The sequence below is a fragment of the Toxorhynchites rutilus genome, chromosome 1 (assembly GCF_029784135.1).
Source record: "Toxorhynchites rutilus septentrionalis strain SRP chromosome 1, ASM2978413v1, whole genome shotgun sequence".
Lineage (NCBI taxonomy): Eukaryota > Metazoa > Arthropoda > Insecta > Diptera > Culicidae > Toxorhynchites > Toxorhynchites rutilus.
The window spans coordinates 143,302,696-143,324,276 of NC_073744.1; the positions used below are offsets into that span (position 1 = coordinate 143,302,696).

General features: G+C 37.5%; 1 protein-coding gene and 1 long non-coding RNA gene across 2 annotated transcripts in view; both read left to right on the plus strand.

Moving 5' to 3' along the window:
• LOC129762541 (F-actin-monooxygenase Mical) overlaps nucleotides 1–17,372 on the plus strand; it is a 201,313-nt gene extending 183,941 nt beyond the window's left edge. Inside the window, exons 17-21 of the mRNA XM_055760929.1 lie at nucleotides 4,857–5,112; nucleotides 5,188–5,278; nucleotides 5,346–5,650; nucleotides 5,724–5,972; nucleotides 15,738–17,372. Of these exons, the coding sequence (XP_055616904.1) occupies nucleotides 4,857–5,112; nucleotides 5,188–5,278; nucleotides 5,346–5,650; nucleotides 5,724–5,972; nucleotides 15,738–15,766 (930 nt within the window). The 3' untranslated portion in view covers nucleotides 15,767–17,372. The remainder of the gene's footprint in view (nucleotides 1–4,856; nucleotides 5,113–5,187; nucleotides 5,279–5,345; nucleotides 5,651–5,723; nucleotides 5,973–15,737) is intronic.
• A 1,864-nt stretch (nucleotides 17,373–19,236) lies between these two features.
• LOC129763174 (uncharacterized) lies at nucleotides 19,237–20,400 on the plus strand. Its single transcript, XR_008740820.1, has 4 exons — nucleotides 19,237–19,421; nucleotides 19,490–19,848; nucleotides 19,954–20,098; nucleotides 20,149–20,400. It is a non-coding gene; the product is annotated as an uncharacterized LOC129763174 (long non-coding RNA).
• Nucleotides 20,401–21,581: the final 1,181 nt, after the last annotated feature.

Below are 21,581 nucleotides of genomic sequence, written 5' to 3' on the forward strand. Positions count from 1 at the left end.
GAAAATTTACACTTTTAAAAATGTGCTCCATTTCCGTCAATCGAAAGCACTACGGGGCAAAATGGGCCACCATGCGGGGCAATATGACGATGTTAGTTGATTCAATCTTTTGAGCATGTTTTCGCTAGGAAATAACATAACAAGTTCATAAAAGGAAAGTTTATTCTGTTTTGCAACTATCACGTATATTTCATTGGGTTTTATTCAGTTAGCATGTACAACATATAACAATGTGATGAAAATGGTTGGACTGCAATTTTTCGTTACTCAAAGCAGGAACAGAGAATATCTGTGCCGTTATGTACCCACTAGTGGCATCGATAGCGTTGGATCCATCCATCGCCGCCCGTAGAGGACCTGAATTGTACCGATAGTAGCAACATAGGGAGTCCTGTGGAAGATTCTATGATCGTTATTCCGTGTTCAGCACTAAGCGCTCAGTTAAAGTTATAGCGCTCTTCTGCCTTTTTCCCCGCATTGCTAGAATTTCGGCATTTCTGGTCTGCACCTGTTGAATGAAGATAATAATTTTTAGTTTACTTGCTTACAAGAGATAGTTACTGGAATCACTGAATTCTCATCGACGTTGAATTGCATTACTGGTGGAATGTTGTATTTCTGTTGCTCCGTCGTAAAAACATTACCAAACGATCCGAACAGATGGAGCTGCAACGGATCTGCACAATGTAAATAACGTTCAAGTGTTTCTCGCGGGACACAATGCACTAAGACTGCATGTCGCACTGACATAACACTTTTCACCGCTTCGATTGCCGCGTTCAAGCCGTTCTTTGACCACTTTTTACGATCGGATGTTCTGGTATAATTTCGCAGCATGATTTCATATCTAGCTATTTCCAACTATGTTCACAAATTTTGACAGCTGTATTTACAGGTTATGTTGAAAAAATACATGGTCATACTGCCCCAAGCAGGTATGACCATTCCGCCCCGTATATTTACGCTCAATAAAAATGAACTGATCTTTACATGAAACGACAAAGCAGTGCAAGAAAACAGTGAAAATGTGCAGAAATAATACCAGCACAAATTGATATAAAGAGCAGAGTCATAAATTTCAGTATGAAGCGTACAAGCTTATTTTGTTGACTGCTTTTCTTATATGGTTTTCGTCATAATCAGTCAGAGTGAGATTTGTTCCAATATTTTTATAAAACAATTGAATTCGAATACGGGTTTCACGGAGATACTTAATAAGCGTATTTCTAACTCAATTGTTGGAAAATAAGTGTTAATGGTTCAATAACAACCTCAAACGAAGGGTGGCCCATTTCGCACGCCTGGTCATATTGCCCCTATCTACCCTATTTCTCTCGCGTTATTGTTTCCCAGCTGGGAACTCAGGGCGGTTTACAGCAAAGTAGGAAGGTAGTATTACTGGGTGTCTTATTGTTTACTTGCAGACATCCTCATCCATCTTGATGTTTCAATGTTTCTGAAATGACACAAAAAATCCCCTCGACGGGAAAGGAATTTGGGAGTAACAAATTTATATTGGACTAGCTGACCCGGCAAACTTCGTCTCGCCCAAAATTAATTTTCGTTATCACATTCACGTTTTCTTACTAAGCGCACGTTCATGGGTCGAATCGCAGAACTGTCCATTGATTGATTTTCTAATCTACCCTTTGAAATTACCTTTCACTATAAAATTCCTAGTACTTCTACCAAAACTCGTCATTATAATATCAGATTATTTAAGGCACAGTTCTCGTTCAGGATTTTTCAACCACTTGCAAATAACATGTTTCTCCATTACATGGAATAAATGTTTGATACAGAAAATATGATAGAATAAAGACAGCCCTGAATCGGACAATTCCTTTCTCGGGTTTTGCTCTTTTTGTACTAACAACGCTTGTCACTATGAAATTGTAGAACATATGAAAATTGAATTTTTGCTAATTTTTTTCCTTTTTCTTCAGTTTTCCGAAAATTTTCAATTGTCATGTTTGGTTGAAATATGTTTGATGTTTGAATATGTGTATTCCATTTCAGAGGAGCGAGGAGTGTCATACCCTCATAGAAACATTTCTCGTTCCCTCACATCCCAAATTTGGTTCCATTTACTTGATTAGTTCTTGAGTTATGCAGAAGTTTGTGTTTCATTTGTGTGGCAGCAGAGAGGGGATAGGTGTATCAACCACCATAGAAACATTTATTGCTCCCTAAAACCTCACATGCCAAATTTGGTTTCGTTCGCGTGATTGCTTCTCGAGTAATGCAGCCACCCTTAGGGAGGGGGGAGGAGTGTCAAACCACCATGAAGACATTTGTTGCCCCCTACAACCATGTACTGAATTTGGTTCCATTTGCTTGATTAGTTCTTGAGTTATGCAGAAATTTGTTTGGCAGCTCCCCTTTAAAGAGGGGGGAAGAGTGTCGAACCACTATAGAATCGTTTTTCGATCCCTAAAACCTCTATTTGCCAAATTTGGCTCCATTTGCTTGATTAGTTTTCGAGTTATGTAGAAATTTGTGTTTCATTTGTATGGCAGCCCCCCTTCCACCCCTTTAGAGAGGGGAGGAGGAGTGACTACTCACCATAGAAACGTTTATCGCCCCCTAAAACCTCTATATGCCAAGTTTGGTTTCGTTTTCTTGATTAGTTCTCGAGTAATATAGAAATTTGTGTTTCATTTGTATGGCAGCTCCCCCTTAGAGAAGTGGGAGGAGTGTCCAACCACCATAGAAACATTTATTGTACCCCAAAATCTCCACATGCAAAATTTGGTTTCGTTTGCTTAATCAATTCTCGAGTAATACAGAAATTTGTGTTTCGTTTGTTTGGCAGACCCCCCCCCCTCCCCTACCTCCTTTAGAAAAGGGGAAGGCCATACAAATGGGGTCTCGAACTATCATAAGAAGCTTCCCCGTCTCAAAAAACCCCTGTATACCAATTTTCTTGTCGATCGGTTCAGTAGTTTCCGGGTCCATAAGAATCAGACAGACAGACAGACAGAAATCCATTTTCATATATGAAGATTGGCAAAACGCATATTTTTTCCACTGGCCGTTTCAATATTCCTGCAGATTTTTTTGTCATCTCGAATGATTACCAGCCTGCCAACTATGATGTAAAAAGGTGATTTTCATCGCTTAATCCTTGCTTGCAGCTGGATCATATAATCTCTACGCCATCTCTTCCAGAAGTTTTGTAACCGTTTCTGGAATAATTGGTAATAATTCAAGCGATTAGTGGGAACTATTCCTACATTTTCTTCCGAAACTGCCTATAAAAAGATCCGATGAGGAAATGGGCCCGGGGCAACGGTCTTGAATTAAGGCATCCTTCAACTTGAACGTGCAATGTGCTCATACCCTCAGAAGTCGCTACACTCTCACCAAAAACCTTCAGCGAATGGTTTATTGCTGACCGTACAGCTGTCTCCCACAAGCCTCCGAAATGTGGTGCACTAGGTGGATTGAAGTGTCATTGGATTCTTGATTGGAACACTCCTTGTACACTTGACTACGATGGCTACTATCTCTCAGCAATTTCAATGCTCCCCAAAGATCATTCCGAGCCACATGAAATTGGTGCCATTGTCGGAGTAAATATCCGTACCCATCTCTCTGTTTGATATACATCTCCGTGCAGGTAGATAAATCACTGAGCAGCTCTAAGTCTCACCGTCGAAGGTGCCGAACTATCCCAATTCAACATTTCACTTTTGTCATCTTTCAACGTTCACAACAATTGCATGATGATCTTGGTTCTTGTAATAGTAGCACTCAAGAGTCCCAAAGGATCGAACGTCGTGGTTATCACCGAAAGGATTCGCGCTTGGATAGTGCTGTGCTTGTTATCGAGAACAGAATGTTGAATTGAAACTTAAAAGTTTTCAGTAGCCAGTTTAGGTCCAATGTCTTCACCGACGGATCAGGGTCCAAATTAATACCCTCCAAGTCTCGAATCGCTAAATGTTCCTCTGTGATACCTTCTAAAATTAGTGAATAACTCGACGCCCACTTCCGGAGATGAAAGCCATCAGCACTCATCATTTTATCGGGCTGAATCCTCAATTCGATGGAAAATTCGCTGCGTTAATGCTATCATCATTTTAGGGGTCCTCCCAAACAACCTTGACTGCCAGAGAAAAATGGCTGTCTTCGACCATGACTAGCTGTTTGAGGATACAAGTAGCAAGAAAATGTGCTGGTTTAGTACCGTACGTGACCGTGTTCAACTTGTAAGTTTCTGGCTAATCATCGAGAGATGAACGCCAGAGAATCTATTGGAGGGCTTTATCATTTAGGCAGATAATGATTTACCTGATCATCTTCTCCACATCGGCAACGAGCACGATCTGTTTCGTGATACACCGGGGAATGATTAATCGTAGATTATCCTGAATTACTGGCCCCACCAGCGATCCATCATTGAATGATACTCCTGTTGAGGTTTTGAAATCGGAGACAATTCGTAATTTTGTGATGAGTCTCTTGATGAGGCAAATAACATAGAAAAAAATTGAAAAAAAACTACAGTACAAAAAGTTTCCTTATATTGTTGATACCAGTTCATCCCAAGAACTCGTAATATACTCGAGCAGTGTTTTGAATGATGACATTCCCAGGATTGCTCATTCCCAGGATTGCTGATAGCCTCAGAATTGCGATTTCCGATGTGTTTCTATTGTACAATATATGAACGGTGTTTGAACACAGTGCGCTCTGACTCCAAACTCCTATTGAACCTCATTTTAACCTTACACGAGATTGTTTTTGATTAATATTACTTCGCTTGCATGATACTCTAATATCTTTGGATAATTATTTTACATTTATTATAACCATCTCTAACTTGATTTTTGCAATTTTTACTCTCCCAGCCAAAGGAAGGTTCCCCCTACGATCGGTGTGCCTCGGAGGACTGCCTCCGTGCCACCAAAGCGGCGGCGAACGCACCAGCGAGTCCACCCGGGCCTGGTGAAGCCATCTCTAGTAGTGGATCACCGCCGTCAGGCATCGCTTCAGCGGCTGCTGCCTCTTTCGGCAACCGGTTCACACCAATTGGGCGCAAGGAGGCGGAGGAGCTGGAACCGCCACCCATTCCCCCACTGCCACTCAACTACCAGAGATCCGACGGTAGATTCAGCCAGCTGCATGATAGAGGATTACATTGAGAATCTAATGAATCTGTTTGTTTGTTGTTTCACCTAGACGAAAGTTGTTGCACCACAAACGAGCCAAAGAACGAACTGAAAAAACTACGTGCAATGTCGAAAGCATCCCGTCAAGCTGAATTGAAAAGGTACAGCCGAGAGGCAATCTTCCTTGTTTAGCACCCATAAAATCTCCCTTCCTTCCAACCACCACAGACTGAGAATTGCTCAAGAAATACAACGAGAACAGGAGGAAATCGAGGTAAAGATTAGGGACCTGGAGACGCGAGGCGTCGAGATCGAGAAGGAACTGCGGGGCGAAAGCGAGTCGCTCGAGAAGAACATCGAAAACCTCGGTGCCAACGACGAGGGCCTAGTCAAGGAGTGGCTGGAGCTGATGCGAAGCATCACCCGGCTAAAGGTTCGCGACGAGGAGCTCAGCATACGCCAGCAGGAGCTCCAGCTCGAGCATCGCCACGCCCAGCTCAAGGAGGAACTGAACATGCGGCTGTCGTGCAGCAGTGAGTATTCGGGGGCGGGGTTTTGCGGTTTACGGTGAAACAGATTGATTAATTTGAACCTTTGTGCTGTCAGAACTCGACAAAAACTCGTCTGATGTTGCGGCCGAAGGTGCTATATTGAACGAAATGCTGGAGATTGTGGCTAAACGACAGGCGTTGAGGCCGTCGCTGGACGCTGCTGCGGCAGCCGCAGCGGCGGCAGCTAGCGCAGTCGGGGTACCCCATTCCATCACGTCTTCCTCCACTCGCCTGGCGAAGGACTCCGATGTAAGGACTGACGAAGAAGATGATGATCATGATCATGGTTTTGAGCTAGTTGGCGGTAACGAGTGTGTGATTGTAGATAGTAGTGTTAGAAGTAGTAGTGGATACTTTATGAAGGGCAAACAAACTGAAAATGGGCGCGTGATTAGTTGCTCGATGTTGTCAATTTTCGGTTCGTTGCTCCTGGGAATGCTTGCTACCGTTTATTACTATGAGTTTGGCTTTGATTGTTTTGATTTCACGAATTTCCTATGAACTTGAATTCAAATTTGTTGTTGACAGGTATTTTTATTTACTGCATGAATTTTGTGTTTCTGTTAGTAGATACATGTTTTAGTAGCTAAGTTTGAAGTGCATTACTGTTTCTACGTTATTATTAACTATTTTCAAACGATTTTTATTCACATACGTGTATACTGTATTTAACACTTTTAATGGCTGAATTGCAAATTGAATTACGTATAATAGAATTAGGATTAACGAATCATTTTTCCCAATTGTGTCATGATTCTATAATCTGTTCTATGTTTCATTACGAGAATATGCGTTCAATCACGTGAAAAGTTGACTGTAGATAACCGGCATTATTCCCGTTTCCACTTCACGGTGAAAACAAAATGAACATTGAACTACGTTTTACGAGTTAGCGAAGTGTCAAAGATAGCTATGGGTTTTCAAGCAGAATGATCGCATTTCAAATTGAAATTATGAATGAAAATGACCTACTCCGTACCAAATTAGTGTTCAATGTGAATGGAAATTTTTGTTTTCTTCATGTGGTAAAATAATCTCTCACAAAAATTGTATCTGACGATAATTTTATATTATAATGATAAGTTTTAGTGGAAAACTAATTTCGTATCCTGATGTCGACACCGTACCGTTGTCATCAGGGATACACTTCATTTCGTTTTCATCGTGAAGTGGAAACGGGAATAAAGCCGAACATTGTTTACACTGAAATTGTATTTGCACCACGTTTATTGTTTTGTCTTGCTCGTATGCATATCGAAAAACGAATTTCGAGCAATTGGTCCAACAAACGTTTATAGAACAAATAAACAGTTCTAGAAGAATTTCCTGAACAAAGATCAAGGCGTCGGCTCGATATAAATCTGATAAATTTTAGTAGATACTAGCTTGGAAAATTAGGGGTGAGTAAGAAAAATGATACAAGCACAAGGGTGTATCGTGTTATCCGTAGATATCCGTCAGTCCATCATTTCAAGTATCGGCCAGTTGGGGTACGTCTACTTTCGGCTTCTGTAGAGTTGAATCAAGGTTGAATGAAACTTCTCTACGAATTTATTTGATTGTGTATTACAAGCATGTTGAAGAGAATTTTCAATGTCATTAAAAATCCTGTGAAATTAATAGATCAATAGATAACAGGGTTTCTGATCGCTGACAATAGTTTGAAGTCTTCAAAATATTCTGATGTCGATTTTTTTTTCCAAAATATATATTTTATTAAGGCACATGTGGCGTTAGCCTGACGGGGCCGGGAGTCCAATATTTTGACAAGTTTTGTCTTACAACTATGTTAGTAATATGTAACCGATTACTCGCGGTTGGCTCGAGGTTAGTATTACAAGTGTTCTTATAATTGGTATGTTGCAGTCTTCGATGCTCTGTACGTGTGCCCGACACGGGATACTTCCTATTGGGATGCAGCTGACCATTAATCAGCAATGCCCCCCTAGTCTGTACCCCATATCTAGCGTGGTGCGTCTTTCTCGACTCGAGGAATCCAGGATAGAATGGTCACTAGCCGGCGCAATCATCAGCTCGTGTAGAGTTGTCATGAGCGGTACAACCTTTGGCTCTTGTTGAATGTTCAGTGGACTGCACAACCTTTGGCCCGTGTGTCTGTAAAGAGTGTGTGTATGTATTGCCGCGATTAAGTAAAATTTTATCGATCGGATAGGAGGGATATGAAACGGGGACACAACGAAGGAAACATCATTAAACGTTGACATCGGCGTTTCTGAGGAACAGGTATAGATGAAGCAGAAGATCAGGATCCAAGACAATCACAAAGATTGTTTGCTGCGAGCCCAATGCGATAGAGATGCGCGTTTAGGTTGTAGTGATTGGACATAAGCCGAGATATCACGCGAATGAAATCACGACCTACATTCAATCCCTTGAACCTTGCACTCGTCGAGACCTTAGGGATAATCGTGTGTGACCAACGACCGAACTCATCACCACTCCACATGCGCTGCCAACTTACGAGCGTATACTGACGAGGAATGTGGAAAAATTCATTATAAGCAATTTGCCTTTCAAAAAGTGTGCCTTCTAAAGCGCCCACCTTAGCTAGCGAGTCCGCTTTCTCATTCCCCGGAATCGAACAATGAGAGGGAACCCATGCTAAGGTAATCTTGAATAATTTTTCGACCAAAACACTCAATAGTTGTGTTATTCTTGTTAGGAAATAAGATGAGCGTTTATCAACTTTCATTGAGCGGATTGCCTCTATTGAGCTGACACTGTCTGAAAAAATAAAATAGTGGTCGATGGGCAATGTTTCAATGATCCCTAATGCGTAATATATCGCACCCAGTTCAGCGACATACACGGAACAAGGATCTTTGAGTTTGAAAGAGGCACTGGAATTTTCATTGAAGATGCCGAAGCCAGTGGACCCGTTTATGAATGAACCGTCAGTAAAGAACATTTTATCAGATCTAACTTTTCCCATATTCTGCCGAAAATATCGGCGGAATAGAATCGGAGCGTAGGTGATCTGGGATTCCATGGATTTTTTGTCGCAATTCTGATGTCGATGTTCGCTAGTTGCAGGTTTCATATCGCCTATTGTTCTTGACTCTAGGGGAGTTACGTCTGCGAATTTTGAGGAAGAGCCTACTGTAATCAACCATTTTAGTCCCTTCAAGAAGAACACATCTACCGTTCTGAATCATATTTCGGACGCTTAAGGCATATGATGCAGGAAACAGGTCTAAACGTTTATGCATAGGTATTATTTGGTTGATACTTTTAATAAAATAGTTCAATATGCTTTTTAGCTTTCTACTTTGGTACCTATTTGATTGAAAACATAAAAAAATCATCGAATAAAATGCTTTTCAAATGAAGCGAATGAAAATCAAACTTCGGACACTGAATCAAATATCGGACAGATTGAATTCAAATTTCGGACACTATGTTTTGTAATTTTTTGAACGAAAATTACATTACACTTGATTATATTTTATAATCAACTGCGAAACACTTACCAAGTAATCACAGTAAACTGTTCACGATCATGAGAACTGATGAAACGCGGGAGAAAATTAAATATTTATGAACGGGTAAATTCTACGTGCACACGCTAAGGAAATGTCAAACACTTAATCTTGTTGTGTCTATCATCATTGTCACGGACGTTGCGTGTAGAAATGAACTCCGTGAAGTGAAAGTGTTCATTCCCGTTTATAAGAGACATGTTGGTTACATAATGTCGGGTGTTTGAACGTTGTGTCGGTTGCATAATTTTGGACGTTTGAACGTTATGTAGGTAAAATTAATACAGCGTATGAGATAATATACCATTTAATTAAACGTATGTTTTAGAATGACAAGTTTACGATTATACCTCGATGATTAGTTTGCTGAATCAAATGCTGGCTCAAAGATGAGGAGGAATACTTGATTGCTCGGGAATGAGGTAGTTGTTGAACTTATGGGAATATAATTTTACGCTAGAGATAAAACATGACTATTATGTTTATTAATTGAAATCTCACTTACTCTTGTACTTAGCTCTATCTTACTCGTTTGAATAGTGAGAAATATTTAGGATATTTTTTTATGAATCGTTTCTACAATTTTGATGAATAATTATATCTTCTATATCTCAGAACAAACCCGAATTCATCCACCTCACGATCAGTATAATCTGAGCTACTCCCATATGGGATTCTGAAGTTTAATCCACTCATCCTTCTCATTCTCGTGTAATTTGATATACGGGACATGAGGTTTGATTTATTATTTAAACAGCAACTGGTCAGCAGCGTCAGAAGCATAATCCTCATAGAAAACATCTGAAGGGTTTCAAAGAATTTGACAAAAGCGGAAAGTGATTCAGATTTTCTTTAGACGGATATCAAAATTATGGAAAAAGAACTAGAGAAGAATTGAAAAACAGTATCTTGTGAATGCTTTGCAATGATAGACTCATTCTTTCCTTGTTTGAACTTATTATCACTTTTTTAATATTCGTTCATCCAAAGTATGTCTTCAAAACAATACCGTTGAAAATATCTATAACGTAAAAAGTTTTTATTATCGTCCTGATTCTGGTCTGGTCCGCCAATTGTGAATGTTTGAATTACAAAAAAATAGCTCTGCAATGTTGGAAAAACTTTACAGTTATTATTTTATATTCAAAATATCAACAAATCAATATTATAAATAATCAATCATAATGATCGTATTTGGGCCAGTGGTCTCCATTGCCATATTTTGGTGTTGCAACTCTCTCTTAGTCTAATCCTGAAAATAGAAACAAAAAATTTCTGTTCATTCAGGACAATCGGAAGTAGACCTTCGCCATGTTTCAATGGGCCTACGGGAACTACATTACATCCCATAGCGCATTTTCCGAATCCAAGTAAACAAATCTACGTCCTCACGATACGTCAGAATTTCGTTCTAAAAATGCCACCAGGCTGGTAATTTGCTGTTTGTTTATCTTTTGTCTCTTAAACAAGTCGAGACAAGATTCAAAATGTTAGCAAAACAGCTAAATAAATACGAAATTAAACTTACTCCATTCCGCGTGACTAGCTTTCACCATCTAAAACACAAGTGACAAGTATACCTGCTTTTCTCCGTGACATGACAGTATCGTGGTAATCATAATAACACCGAGTTCATCAACGTTGTCACGACGGATGAACTCTTCCGGATTCTACACACACGGTGGCAGCCGTAATAAGGTTGTATACAATTCACTTCGTTTTCACCGTGAAGTGACGTTCGTGATCAGGCCGAATGAGTAGTGTTGTAAGATTTTTGCCGATTATGTTATAATTCAAATGTATTTCCAATGTGAAGAAGCAATTGTGATATTAATTTGATAGTTATATCATCTTTTAATATAATCGATTTAGCGCTTTTTTTCTAAGTTGCAATAGGGTGACCATGAAAAAACGGTTTTTTTAGCAAATTATACATCAAAACTGTCTTCGCATGACTTTTAGAGCTTATCAATTCCAATATTTTGCGATGCAGAACTTGTCAATATCTTATTCCTACTTAAAGTTATTGATGTTTTTTTTACTCAAAAACTCATGATTTCAATTTTAATTTACTCAAACACAAAAAATAACATAGTGTTGAAAATCACACATCATGTATATGATCTTCCAAATGCAGTCAATAAACTTTGTTTATGTTTGCCCCAGAAAGAATGACAAACAATTGAAGAGAGCGTATTTTTCGGGAAGAAATATCAATAACTTTGAGTGGAGTTGAGATATTGACAAGTTCTGCATCGAAAAATGTTTGTATTAGTAAGCTCTAACAGTCTTCCGAAGACAGTTTGTATGTATAATTTGAAATAGAAAAGTTAGAGCAAAAAAACTGTTTTTTCATGGTAACCTCAACGTAACTTAGAAAAAAGCGCTATATCGGCTATTTCTATCTATAAAGATAAGAAAGTTAGGTTTTTTATTTCATCGACAATTATGGTCACCCTATTTTTCAAACATAAAAAATGGGGGGTCTATCGTATGTGACAACATTGTCGAAGACAGTTCTTGTCTAGAGAATAACTTTCGAGCTCTAAATGCTAATTTCCACTTCAATACATCTCCTGGACCATTGTGCATTGGTGTAACTTTGAATTTTGGCGTTACATAAACCCCAATCCTCAAGAATTATTTTCTCCGTTCTTCCGTTTTCCGGAAAATGGCAAAAAATAGAAAAATCGCAGAACAAAAATATTTGCCAAAACCTGCTTTTTTGTTCCCGTAGGAGGTTCAATCCAATCCGGTTTTTCTACATCTTGATGTGTGATCTTATATCAAGGTAATATTGTAAAAAAGTCTACACATTTTCGAATTTTATAAGGTTTTGTTTTCTTGTTAGGTTATATGAGGTTATGTACTTTCCGCTCATATTTGCTTTAACACTCCTATACTCGCGCATTGGTCTGTCAGACCGAGAAATCAATAATTCGTTCATTTCTCAGAAAATATCAACACTACGACTTTGCGATTCTCTCTAGGTTCGTCATCGTTTAGCGTATCGCATGTGTTGGTACAAAGGGGACGTGTGCCACTTTTTTAACACTTTCGGTCTGACAAACCGACGCGAGTATAGGAGTAACTTTTTTGGACAAATGCCATTTTTCATATTCTAGAATATTGTTGAATGAAATGTATAAATTAATGATAGTGGCGTGGAATATTTATTGAATATAATGCATAAGATAATGACCGGACTATTCTTATTTGATTTCAGTCCCTTTTGTAACTGGATTGAACGGATCCATATATTAACTATTCGTCGATATATTCGTCGTTAGATTCATACGTTCAAAAGCAAAATATGAATGTTTGACTTTCGTATAGTTATTCGCTAAATATAATGGTCATACATATACACACTTGTGAAAGAATTTCACTTGTGGAAGAATTGTAAACAGTAAACTATAAACTAATCAGTGGCTTATGGTAATTTTTAACAGTTACAGTTTCGGGGATATTTTTTTTATAATGAACAATATCTACAAGAAAACAAGAAAAAGAAAAGTACGTTCCTAGAAATCCTTTTATATGTCCTGTATGCCCCATCTAAAAAAAGGCATTCATTCTTAGTTTACCAAGAATTAAGAGACAAAGAATATTAGAAATATGCAAACTTTATATTCCAGAACCTTTATCATCTAGTAATTATCTACAATACGTTATACATTCTTCATTTGATAAAAAAAACCCCGAAAAACCCGCAACAACTGCATGAAATTTAAAAAATATGTTTACTTCGAGCATGCAGTTATGCTGTGTTCCGATTCTCACTCCAATGAAACCACAATCGATTAATACGTTTTTATGTTATTTTATAGCTCTTCATACTTCCATGAATTATAATAACAGTGTAATTTAATAACAGTGAAAAAATCGAACTTCGTTATTTTTGTTGGAGTATCAAAAATTACTCTGTTTTGATGAGGCTGGATTAGATGACTATTAAAACATAATAAAGACGAAGAAAACATATTTTTAGGAGTTTTTTCATTCAATCATACCCTCTTCTTCAAATAAATGGCCGAAAAATACACAATGGCAACATTACAGAGAAGTTTAATTTTCGGTCTGTGACACCGTGCGCGAGTATACGTGTTATGATTTTGCACGCGAGTATAGGAGGGTTAAACTGAATTTGTTGCCCAATAAAGTTATACAAAATGTTGTATGCTTGCTTTTCAAAACTATGTACAGTATTTATTGTTTTAATTATATAGCATACAAATGATATGGAAACCCTGTATCAAAACGCGAACGTTTGTCTGAAAATTATCGTTCACAATATAATATGAGAAATACACTCGACAAAAAAATTAGAGAAACAGAGTGCGAAGTCGGAAATTTTAACTTCTTTTTGACATGCTGTATCTTTGTGAAAAATCAACGCATTTCGATGCATGCAAACGAAGGTTACTAATCGTTCGTACTGAGAGTCGCGTAGGATTTTGTACTTCTGATACGATTGCGATCAAATGCTCCTCTAATTTACTCCAAACTTTGAAAAATCGGCTAGAAAAAACGGCTGAACGTATCAATATGAAACGTTCACAGATGTTTAGGGAATACATCAGGCTAAAAATTTGCCTGCAAACATTAGAACTTACTGCGTTATTTGCAGAACTACAGTGAATTTTGTAAAGCACTATGGAAATCCTGTTTTTGGCACTTTTTTTAAATCGATGCAAAAACTTTAAAAATTTTTTTTTCGTCAAAGTAACAAATTATCTTTGTGCAGAATTTATTAGAGTTTTCTAAACTTTCGATTTGCGATGCGATGGTTGTTTATTGAATTATTCATCATCAAAGACGAAGGGGTGTTTTTTCATTCAAACTGAAATATCTCTGTGTGGGAAGGTTCTACAGGAACGTTGTTGGAGCCAAAAAAAAAGCTGATTGATGAGGTTAATTGGATTTGCTGTTGAGTTGGTTGGAAAAAATTTGGGTTAGTCCAGAATATTCTTGAAAAAATAGAGAAAAGTCGATTTTTCATTTCTTGCCGATATTGTTGCCCACTACACCTATACACACCAAGATGAAAATATGTACGTAAAATATTCTAATACGTGAAAGTTGTAGCTTCAAAATGATGCGCCTTCCATCGATATGCGTTGATTTTTCACGAAGATACAGCATGTCAAAAATCAGTTAAGGTTTCCGACTTCGCATTCTGTTCCTCTAATTTTTTGTCGAGTGTATATCAAATCAGCGACACACTTACCGCTTCATAAGAGTGTTTGAATAATTTTGCTTTCAACGGTCTTTTCCTGTTAAAGTAGATTAGCATATCAATTTACTGAAGTATTCTTTACATTACTCTAAGCTTCGAAATATGAAAATGTTTTATTTTCAAAATGACAACACCCACATCTTTTTTGACCTTCTATCATCATCACTCGGTAAACACTGGTGGAAAGAACAAAAAATACCGAACAACCAAACAAAACAGCCCTTTTTAGGGCCACCAAATCATCCAGTCGTCACCAATGTGCAACAAGATATTCGCACTCACGTGAACCCTGGCCAATGCACGTGCACCGAAACACAGATGAAATGTTCTGTTCTCAGCACCGCTCGCTTTAAATTTACAACATCGTTCCTAAACCGTGTTCAATTACCGTGTTTTTATATCTTGTTTCTCAACCGTGCTTGAATCTGGTTAGTCTTCTTCGTTTTCTCTGTTGATTGATTTTCTTCACCCAAACGCATACGGTTGGTATGGATGCAGTGCTACTGGCTTTGCTATTTGCTTAGAATGACCGGAGACAAAACGGGGCGCTTGAATTAGATGTGGGTGGAAAATGAGACGTACATCACATCAGTGAAAGGATGTTTTGTTTGTGATTCTTGCACCGTGTACAGTTTGTTAACACTTGTTTCAAGCGAGAACACGTGTTCAACGGTCATTTCTGCTATCGTTTCCGTTCCATTTGAAGTTTCTTATGACAATTGAAATTTGTTTATTCATTTTCACCGTCAAAAAACTTCTTTTCGCATGCGAAAATACGCTAATTAACAGGACATCACTGAATGCACCCTCATATGGAGGTTTTTGGGGGAGTGTTTGTACCCTAGTTTACTGGATTAAGTGAAAAAACGTTAGGATTAAGATTCAACAGTGCCCCAGCGAAAAGCACTTTTTATGACAAGCATGCTTCTATTGTATGTAGAATTTTTAAATCAACGCAAATGATAGTTCATTCAAATTATAATATTTGAATTTATTTTATACGAAAAATCCATTTCGATATCATAACCTTAGTTTATTACAACAATGTTGTGTTTGTGTTACAACAGACCTTAAACGGTTACTAAAGGCGAATAAACATATTTGAAGCCCCTATGGTATAAAATTAATAATATTCGGACTCATAATTATTCACTACTACTTACTTGCATCGATAGTTTTAGTTGCACCATTTTGTATATAATTTTGCACCCAATAATAAAATATTTTTTAACTGCAACTTTCTTTTGTTTATCACTTACTTCTGAAATATTTCCAATGAGCTCCCCACTCCCAAAAGCAACAATTATCTAATTCCTTGCCTTTTTTTCAGATTTAAACAAAACAAATGAATGTGATTAAACATTAAAAGACGGAGGGATCGCTGCTGCTACACTCTATCCAGTGGAATTGATTTCAAAAGCATGAGTTTCACTCGAACCGCGTCGAATTCGGGGCGCGATCCATCAACGAAAGTGCTTGAGTTTAAAGTTTGCTCATCTGGTCGTTATTTTCATATATTTTTGTTAGTTTGCATACAAATCAAAACTAAGCAAAGAAAAAAAAACAAAACAAACAAACCGCTATTAAATAGTGAATACGAGATGAACAGATTGTGTTGTAAAACAGAGTGTAAAAAGTTGACAAAAAGAGGTTAGCATACAAAAAAAACAGGGAATCGAGCCTCACACATGTTGAAACGGGAAACCTGCCAGGAATATCACAGAGAGAGAAAGATAGACAATTTTTAAACGAGTTTATATATATATTTTTAGTTGGTAACCACTTTATTTTGTATTTAGTTTCGCCTCGTTGTTTACCGTTTGTTTTTTACGCTGGACTGTGTTTCAAATCTATCATGTTTATATTATTTGTTTGAGGAGATATATGCATGACGTAGTTTTTTTTTGCGAATTGTGTGCTTGTATTATATATTTTTTTCATACACTGTATAAACTGTTCCAATTCGAGGATTTTTGTACGTTTTTTTGACATCGGGAGATTTGTCATTTGTCCTCACAAAAATAACCATGAACGAATGAAGACGACGTTTTGTTTAGTTCAATAACTATCTCGCTTAGTCAAATATATAAATGTTTTCAATTCGGAATAAGTAAGCAAAATGAAGGGACTATTTTTCGGTTAACACAACACACACCCCACAAACACATACCCGACAACGACATACTTCCTGACACTCGCACAGATACGCACAGAGGAAGGATATGGGTTGGAAAGAGTTTGGACAATGGAAAAAAAAATCAATCAAAAATTCTTACCATCTGCTTTGTACTAAAAATCACGCGAAAATTTAATCTGTTCTCGTCCGATAGCTCCATTTCGGGCCAAAAATGATTAGAAATATGTTTTTTTTTCTCTTGAGACTTTTGCAGTATTACGTAATTTTATGAATATGTCAATTTTAAACACTATCCAAAATCTAATCAACTTAGTAATGAGGAGTACCAAAACTGACTATATATTTTTAGAAAGAGAGGAACAAGTATTGGCACAGACCGGGGGGAAGGAAGCAGAATGTAAAGATGTAAAGAAATTATACCATAACAAAAAAAAAAGCAATCCATTACGACACGGGGACGGAAAATGATAAAAAGTAAGGATAGTACACATGGTTTTTAAGATATTTATATGAAGTTTGATCCATGATGAAGAGGAGCAACAAAAAAGCTACATTCAGGATTATTTTTCTACGCATTGTGCTAATCGAGAATATAAATTTCGCGGAAATAGGAAGGTGCCCGTTGCGCTAAATGCTCTTCTATTAATTACACATGCAAATGAACACGCGCGGAAGTCAATGGAACTTTAACACTTAATATATATACAGAACAAAGGAAATTAACCGAACAAATAGTGAACGAACAAAATATGAAAAATCGAGAAAGCTTTAAGAGATTTTGAACAAGAATTAAAAATATAAGACATTGATTGATCTGAACGACTGGAATCTGTTCTTGTACTGTGATCTAAAACTATTCGAACAAGTCCTCGGAGGTGAATACGGGTCCAGAGTAATAGTAAGTGGAACCTGATATTCGGTCATTCACAAAAAGCACTAGCAAGTTTTATAGTCGCCGTACTTAGAGTGTTTCATAGCCTATCTCCAGTGATAGTAAGTAACTGTATAGGTTTCTTATTTTGATTGGGATTAAAGGGCCATATTTACTTAACGGAAACTCAACATCACGGAGCAGAACAACAAGATAACGTTTGTAACTGTTGGTTTGAATGCGTTGGTGAGATAATCATATTAGAGAGTATTCATGACTACATTGAAGAAATCAACGCAAAATCTTCTCGGCGTTCCTAAGGCTGTGAGTCACATCTACATATCGCTCTAATACAGCTTCTCGTCACTAAACAGGTGTGAGTGCAGGCTAAGAGAAAGTATGTCGACCTTGAAGCCATTCTTTTCGGGAGTTTTGTGTATGTTACTAAACAACCCAGCTATATCATTCAAGTTTTGCCACTTCGAGCTTGCATTTTCGCCTTTAAAGCATAAAAAGTTTAAAATGTACCGAATTTTCTCTTTGTTGGCTTCCATTGTTAACACCCTGTAACTCACAACTGAATGAAACAAACAGAAAACAGCAAAATATTTTTTAGTGTGAAATGTTAAAGGTGACAACGAGCCTAAACTTGAAAGTGTATGATCGATATTACGCGACTAGCTACCGAGAACATAATGGATTACTTTTTCCCCAACCTAATATTTTACTGGTGGGGTAGAATAATCTTCAGAAACTTTCCTGTTAATTGCACTTGATCGGAAGATATTACGAATGGAAAACAAAATAAACTCTTCCGTTTCAAAGTAATTCCAAGTTCTATGAAGTACAGATTTTATTTCACAGTAGTGACCTTACGTTTATCGTTCCTACTTACTTAAAACTACAAAAACTAAAGAGAACTGGCTGGAAAAATTATCCGTTTAATTCAAAAGACGATTTTAACAAGTTACATAATAAATTTTTTTCAAATTTATTTATTTCGTCAAACCAGCGTAGACTAAATATGCTGCCCAAATATTACAGTGAAATTCTATTCAAATAGTTTTTGAGCATTGAGCATCAATAATTTCACTGTGTTCGTTACAGAGGCTCATCATACGATTAATAGGACTATATTTGGCATAATTCGTTCTTCGGTAATCTATGTAGAAAATGTTAGAGTTTCTCAGGTGCCTAATCGGTGCGTAAAAATTTAGGTTTCCTAATATTTCTTCTGAGTTCACTCATTGTGATATGATGTCAATAATAAATAGAATCATGTTCCGACGTTCTTTTCAGCTTTTCATATTGATTAGCATGCAACGTGCCTCATATGGAGGGAGATGGTATGAAGACCAGCCTAGTTTACGAAGTGCAAATAATAAAAATTGTTTTTGTACAGATTCAATTCTGTCTTCGTGTGAAGTTATGTAGGGGGACCATACAATACTACAGTATTCGAGAACTGATCTGACGTATGTAATATACAATGTTTTTATTGTGTACGGATCGTGGAAATGGTAACTAAGGAGGTTCTTGGCGGCTATCTTCTAGTTCGACGCTTGACGCCCTCCGGCAATCGATGACCACCAAACGAAAAGAGTTACGTGTGTGCGTGGCGGGTGCCTTCAATGTCTAGCCTTTGGTGCCTATTCTCTATTCCGACGGGTTTCTATTTCGTTCGAAAGTGATATTTCGATCGTTTTTGAATTTACCATTCCCTATTTCAATCGTTTTGCTCGTTTCGAACGAAAGTGTTCGAAAATTTCGATTATGCATCGATCTGTCAAAAACCGATACAAAAGGAAATACCATAGTGAATAGTGGCGAGTGCGAGTTAAATTTTAGTTATTTTTTAATCGTAAAAGAAATTTGTGAGTAAATTTTCTCGTACAATGGATTCCACTTTGCTACCGATTTTGGCGAAGCAAGAAGAAATCGGAATGCTTTGCTACCATCGGCGAGACCATCGAAAATCAACCGACTTCATTAAACTCTGATGAAGCGTAAGTATCTTCCCTTCTCAAAATTCCGATGTTTATTTCTCTTATTGATTAATTTTGCCCTTATTCAGATTCATCAAATGTTTTCGTCTAAGTAAGGAAGATTTTCGGTACGTTTCAGAGGAAATTGAGAACTGTTTTACCACAAGAAAGGTGGTCTATCCACGGAGGTGAAGCTGGCAGCATGTTTGCGATTCTTTGCTGAAGAAAACATTGCCATAGCACAACCCACATTTTCCAAGGTGCTGGCTGAAATGCTTAACGTTCTGGAGCGGACACTGTGTATGAAATGGATTTCCCTAAATATGACGGAAGACGAACAGCGGTGTGCCAAACTACACTTTTATCAGAAATCATCAATTCCGGGTGTTATTATGTGTTTGGATGGGACCCACGTGAAAATTATTCCACATAAGCTGGATCGAAATTTGTTTTTTAATCGGAAGGGATTTTATAGTCTCAACGTTCTTATTGTAAGTATTAGTAGTATTTGAATTAACAAATCAATGAACAAATGCTCTTTTTGTCAACATAGGTTTGTGGCGATCCGCCAAGGATTCGTTTCGTCGATCCTACCTTCCAGGGATCTAATCATGACTCTCATATATGGCCTGTAAGCCCTGCAAGAACTAACTTTGAGTAGCTTCACCAAAATGGTGAAGTTAATACTAAGATTCTAGGTACAATATTTTAGCATACTTGTATGTACTGTTTGATGAAATGTATTCAGGTGATGCTGGTTATTCATCGGAACCTTGGTTAGTAACGCCATTCAGAGCAGCGGAGGAAGGGAGTTTGGAGAGCGATTTTAATCGCAAGCATGTATTGGGTCGTGCTATCATCGAATCGGTGTACTGAAAAATCGGTTTAGATGCATCCTTGGCGCGAGACAACTTCACTACAATCCTACTAAATGCGCTCAAATTATGAATGTATGCTGTGCACTTCACAATATATGCTTAGAATTTGGTTGCATAATAAACTATCGTTTCAATTAACATTTATGAGAGTTACATTTCGTCTAACTTGTATGCAAATGCTCAAATAAATAACACCCACCGGAAAAAGAAGAGTCTTCGTTACTTAACTATGGGTTTGGCAGAATTTTTTACTCTTATTCCTCCTAACACTGTGGGAATATGTCATTATCGATTTCTCGTAAGCAGGCCAAGTATTCGAATAATAATGATAAATACTTTTTGCGTTATTTTAACCGTTATTTTTTTTTTTAATTTAATTTCCAACAGCACGACCCAAACACGAGCACTTCGAGTTGTTCCGCTACTCTGCTGAGTGTGTATATCTAACATGGGTGCTCTATGATGAACAAATACATGTTGTGTTTAAACACGAACGATTCAGTACTACGTACAAATTTTTAATATTAAGATTATATTTAATTTTTTTAGTTCATTAAAAATTTTAGAAAAAATAACGAAAATTTGATAATCTTCAGTTGTCGGTATCGTCAGAAGCATTTCCACGTACATCATATGCCTGAATTATTTTACATCGAGAAACAACGAGTGAAGTTCAATGTTGTTCGAAAACTTTGAAAAAGCTATGTGAACTTCAGAAAATAGCTGTTAGTTGCGGCGAAGCTCTGTGAACTTCAAAAAAGTTTATATAATTTTGATGCAATTTAAAACAAACTTCAAAGAATTTCTGGGAGCTTCTGTAAAGTATTATGAACTCCAGAGAAGTTTTGTATACCACTCACCGGCTTGTGCCCTGATTACATCGGTGAATTCTAGACAACATTATTCTAATGTTCTGAAATATACGCAATCTGCGTTCCAAGGATTTGTCTATTGATTTTTCCAGCGCGATCTTCTTCATCTCGTGATTATGCCGTATTTGTTCACTCAGATGTTCTTTGAGTGTGGCAAGAACCGCTCAGGCTGATTGACGCTGATAATGAACCAGATCACTCAAATTCTTGTTTGTGTTATTTAACAGGGATTCCACATTGGTGTGAAATTTCTTCTGTTGCTCGACTTGCAGCTCAAACAGCCTCATGGTAGAAGATCTGGATCTTTTGGGCTGAGAGGGCTGGAAGTAAATGGTATTATTGATACCGTCACACTCGTCGGAAGTACCATAATAGATAACATTTTACTGGTCTGCAACTCGAGGTGCACCCGGAGGCGAACCCGATTGTGT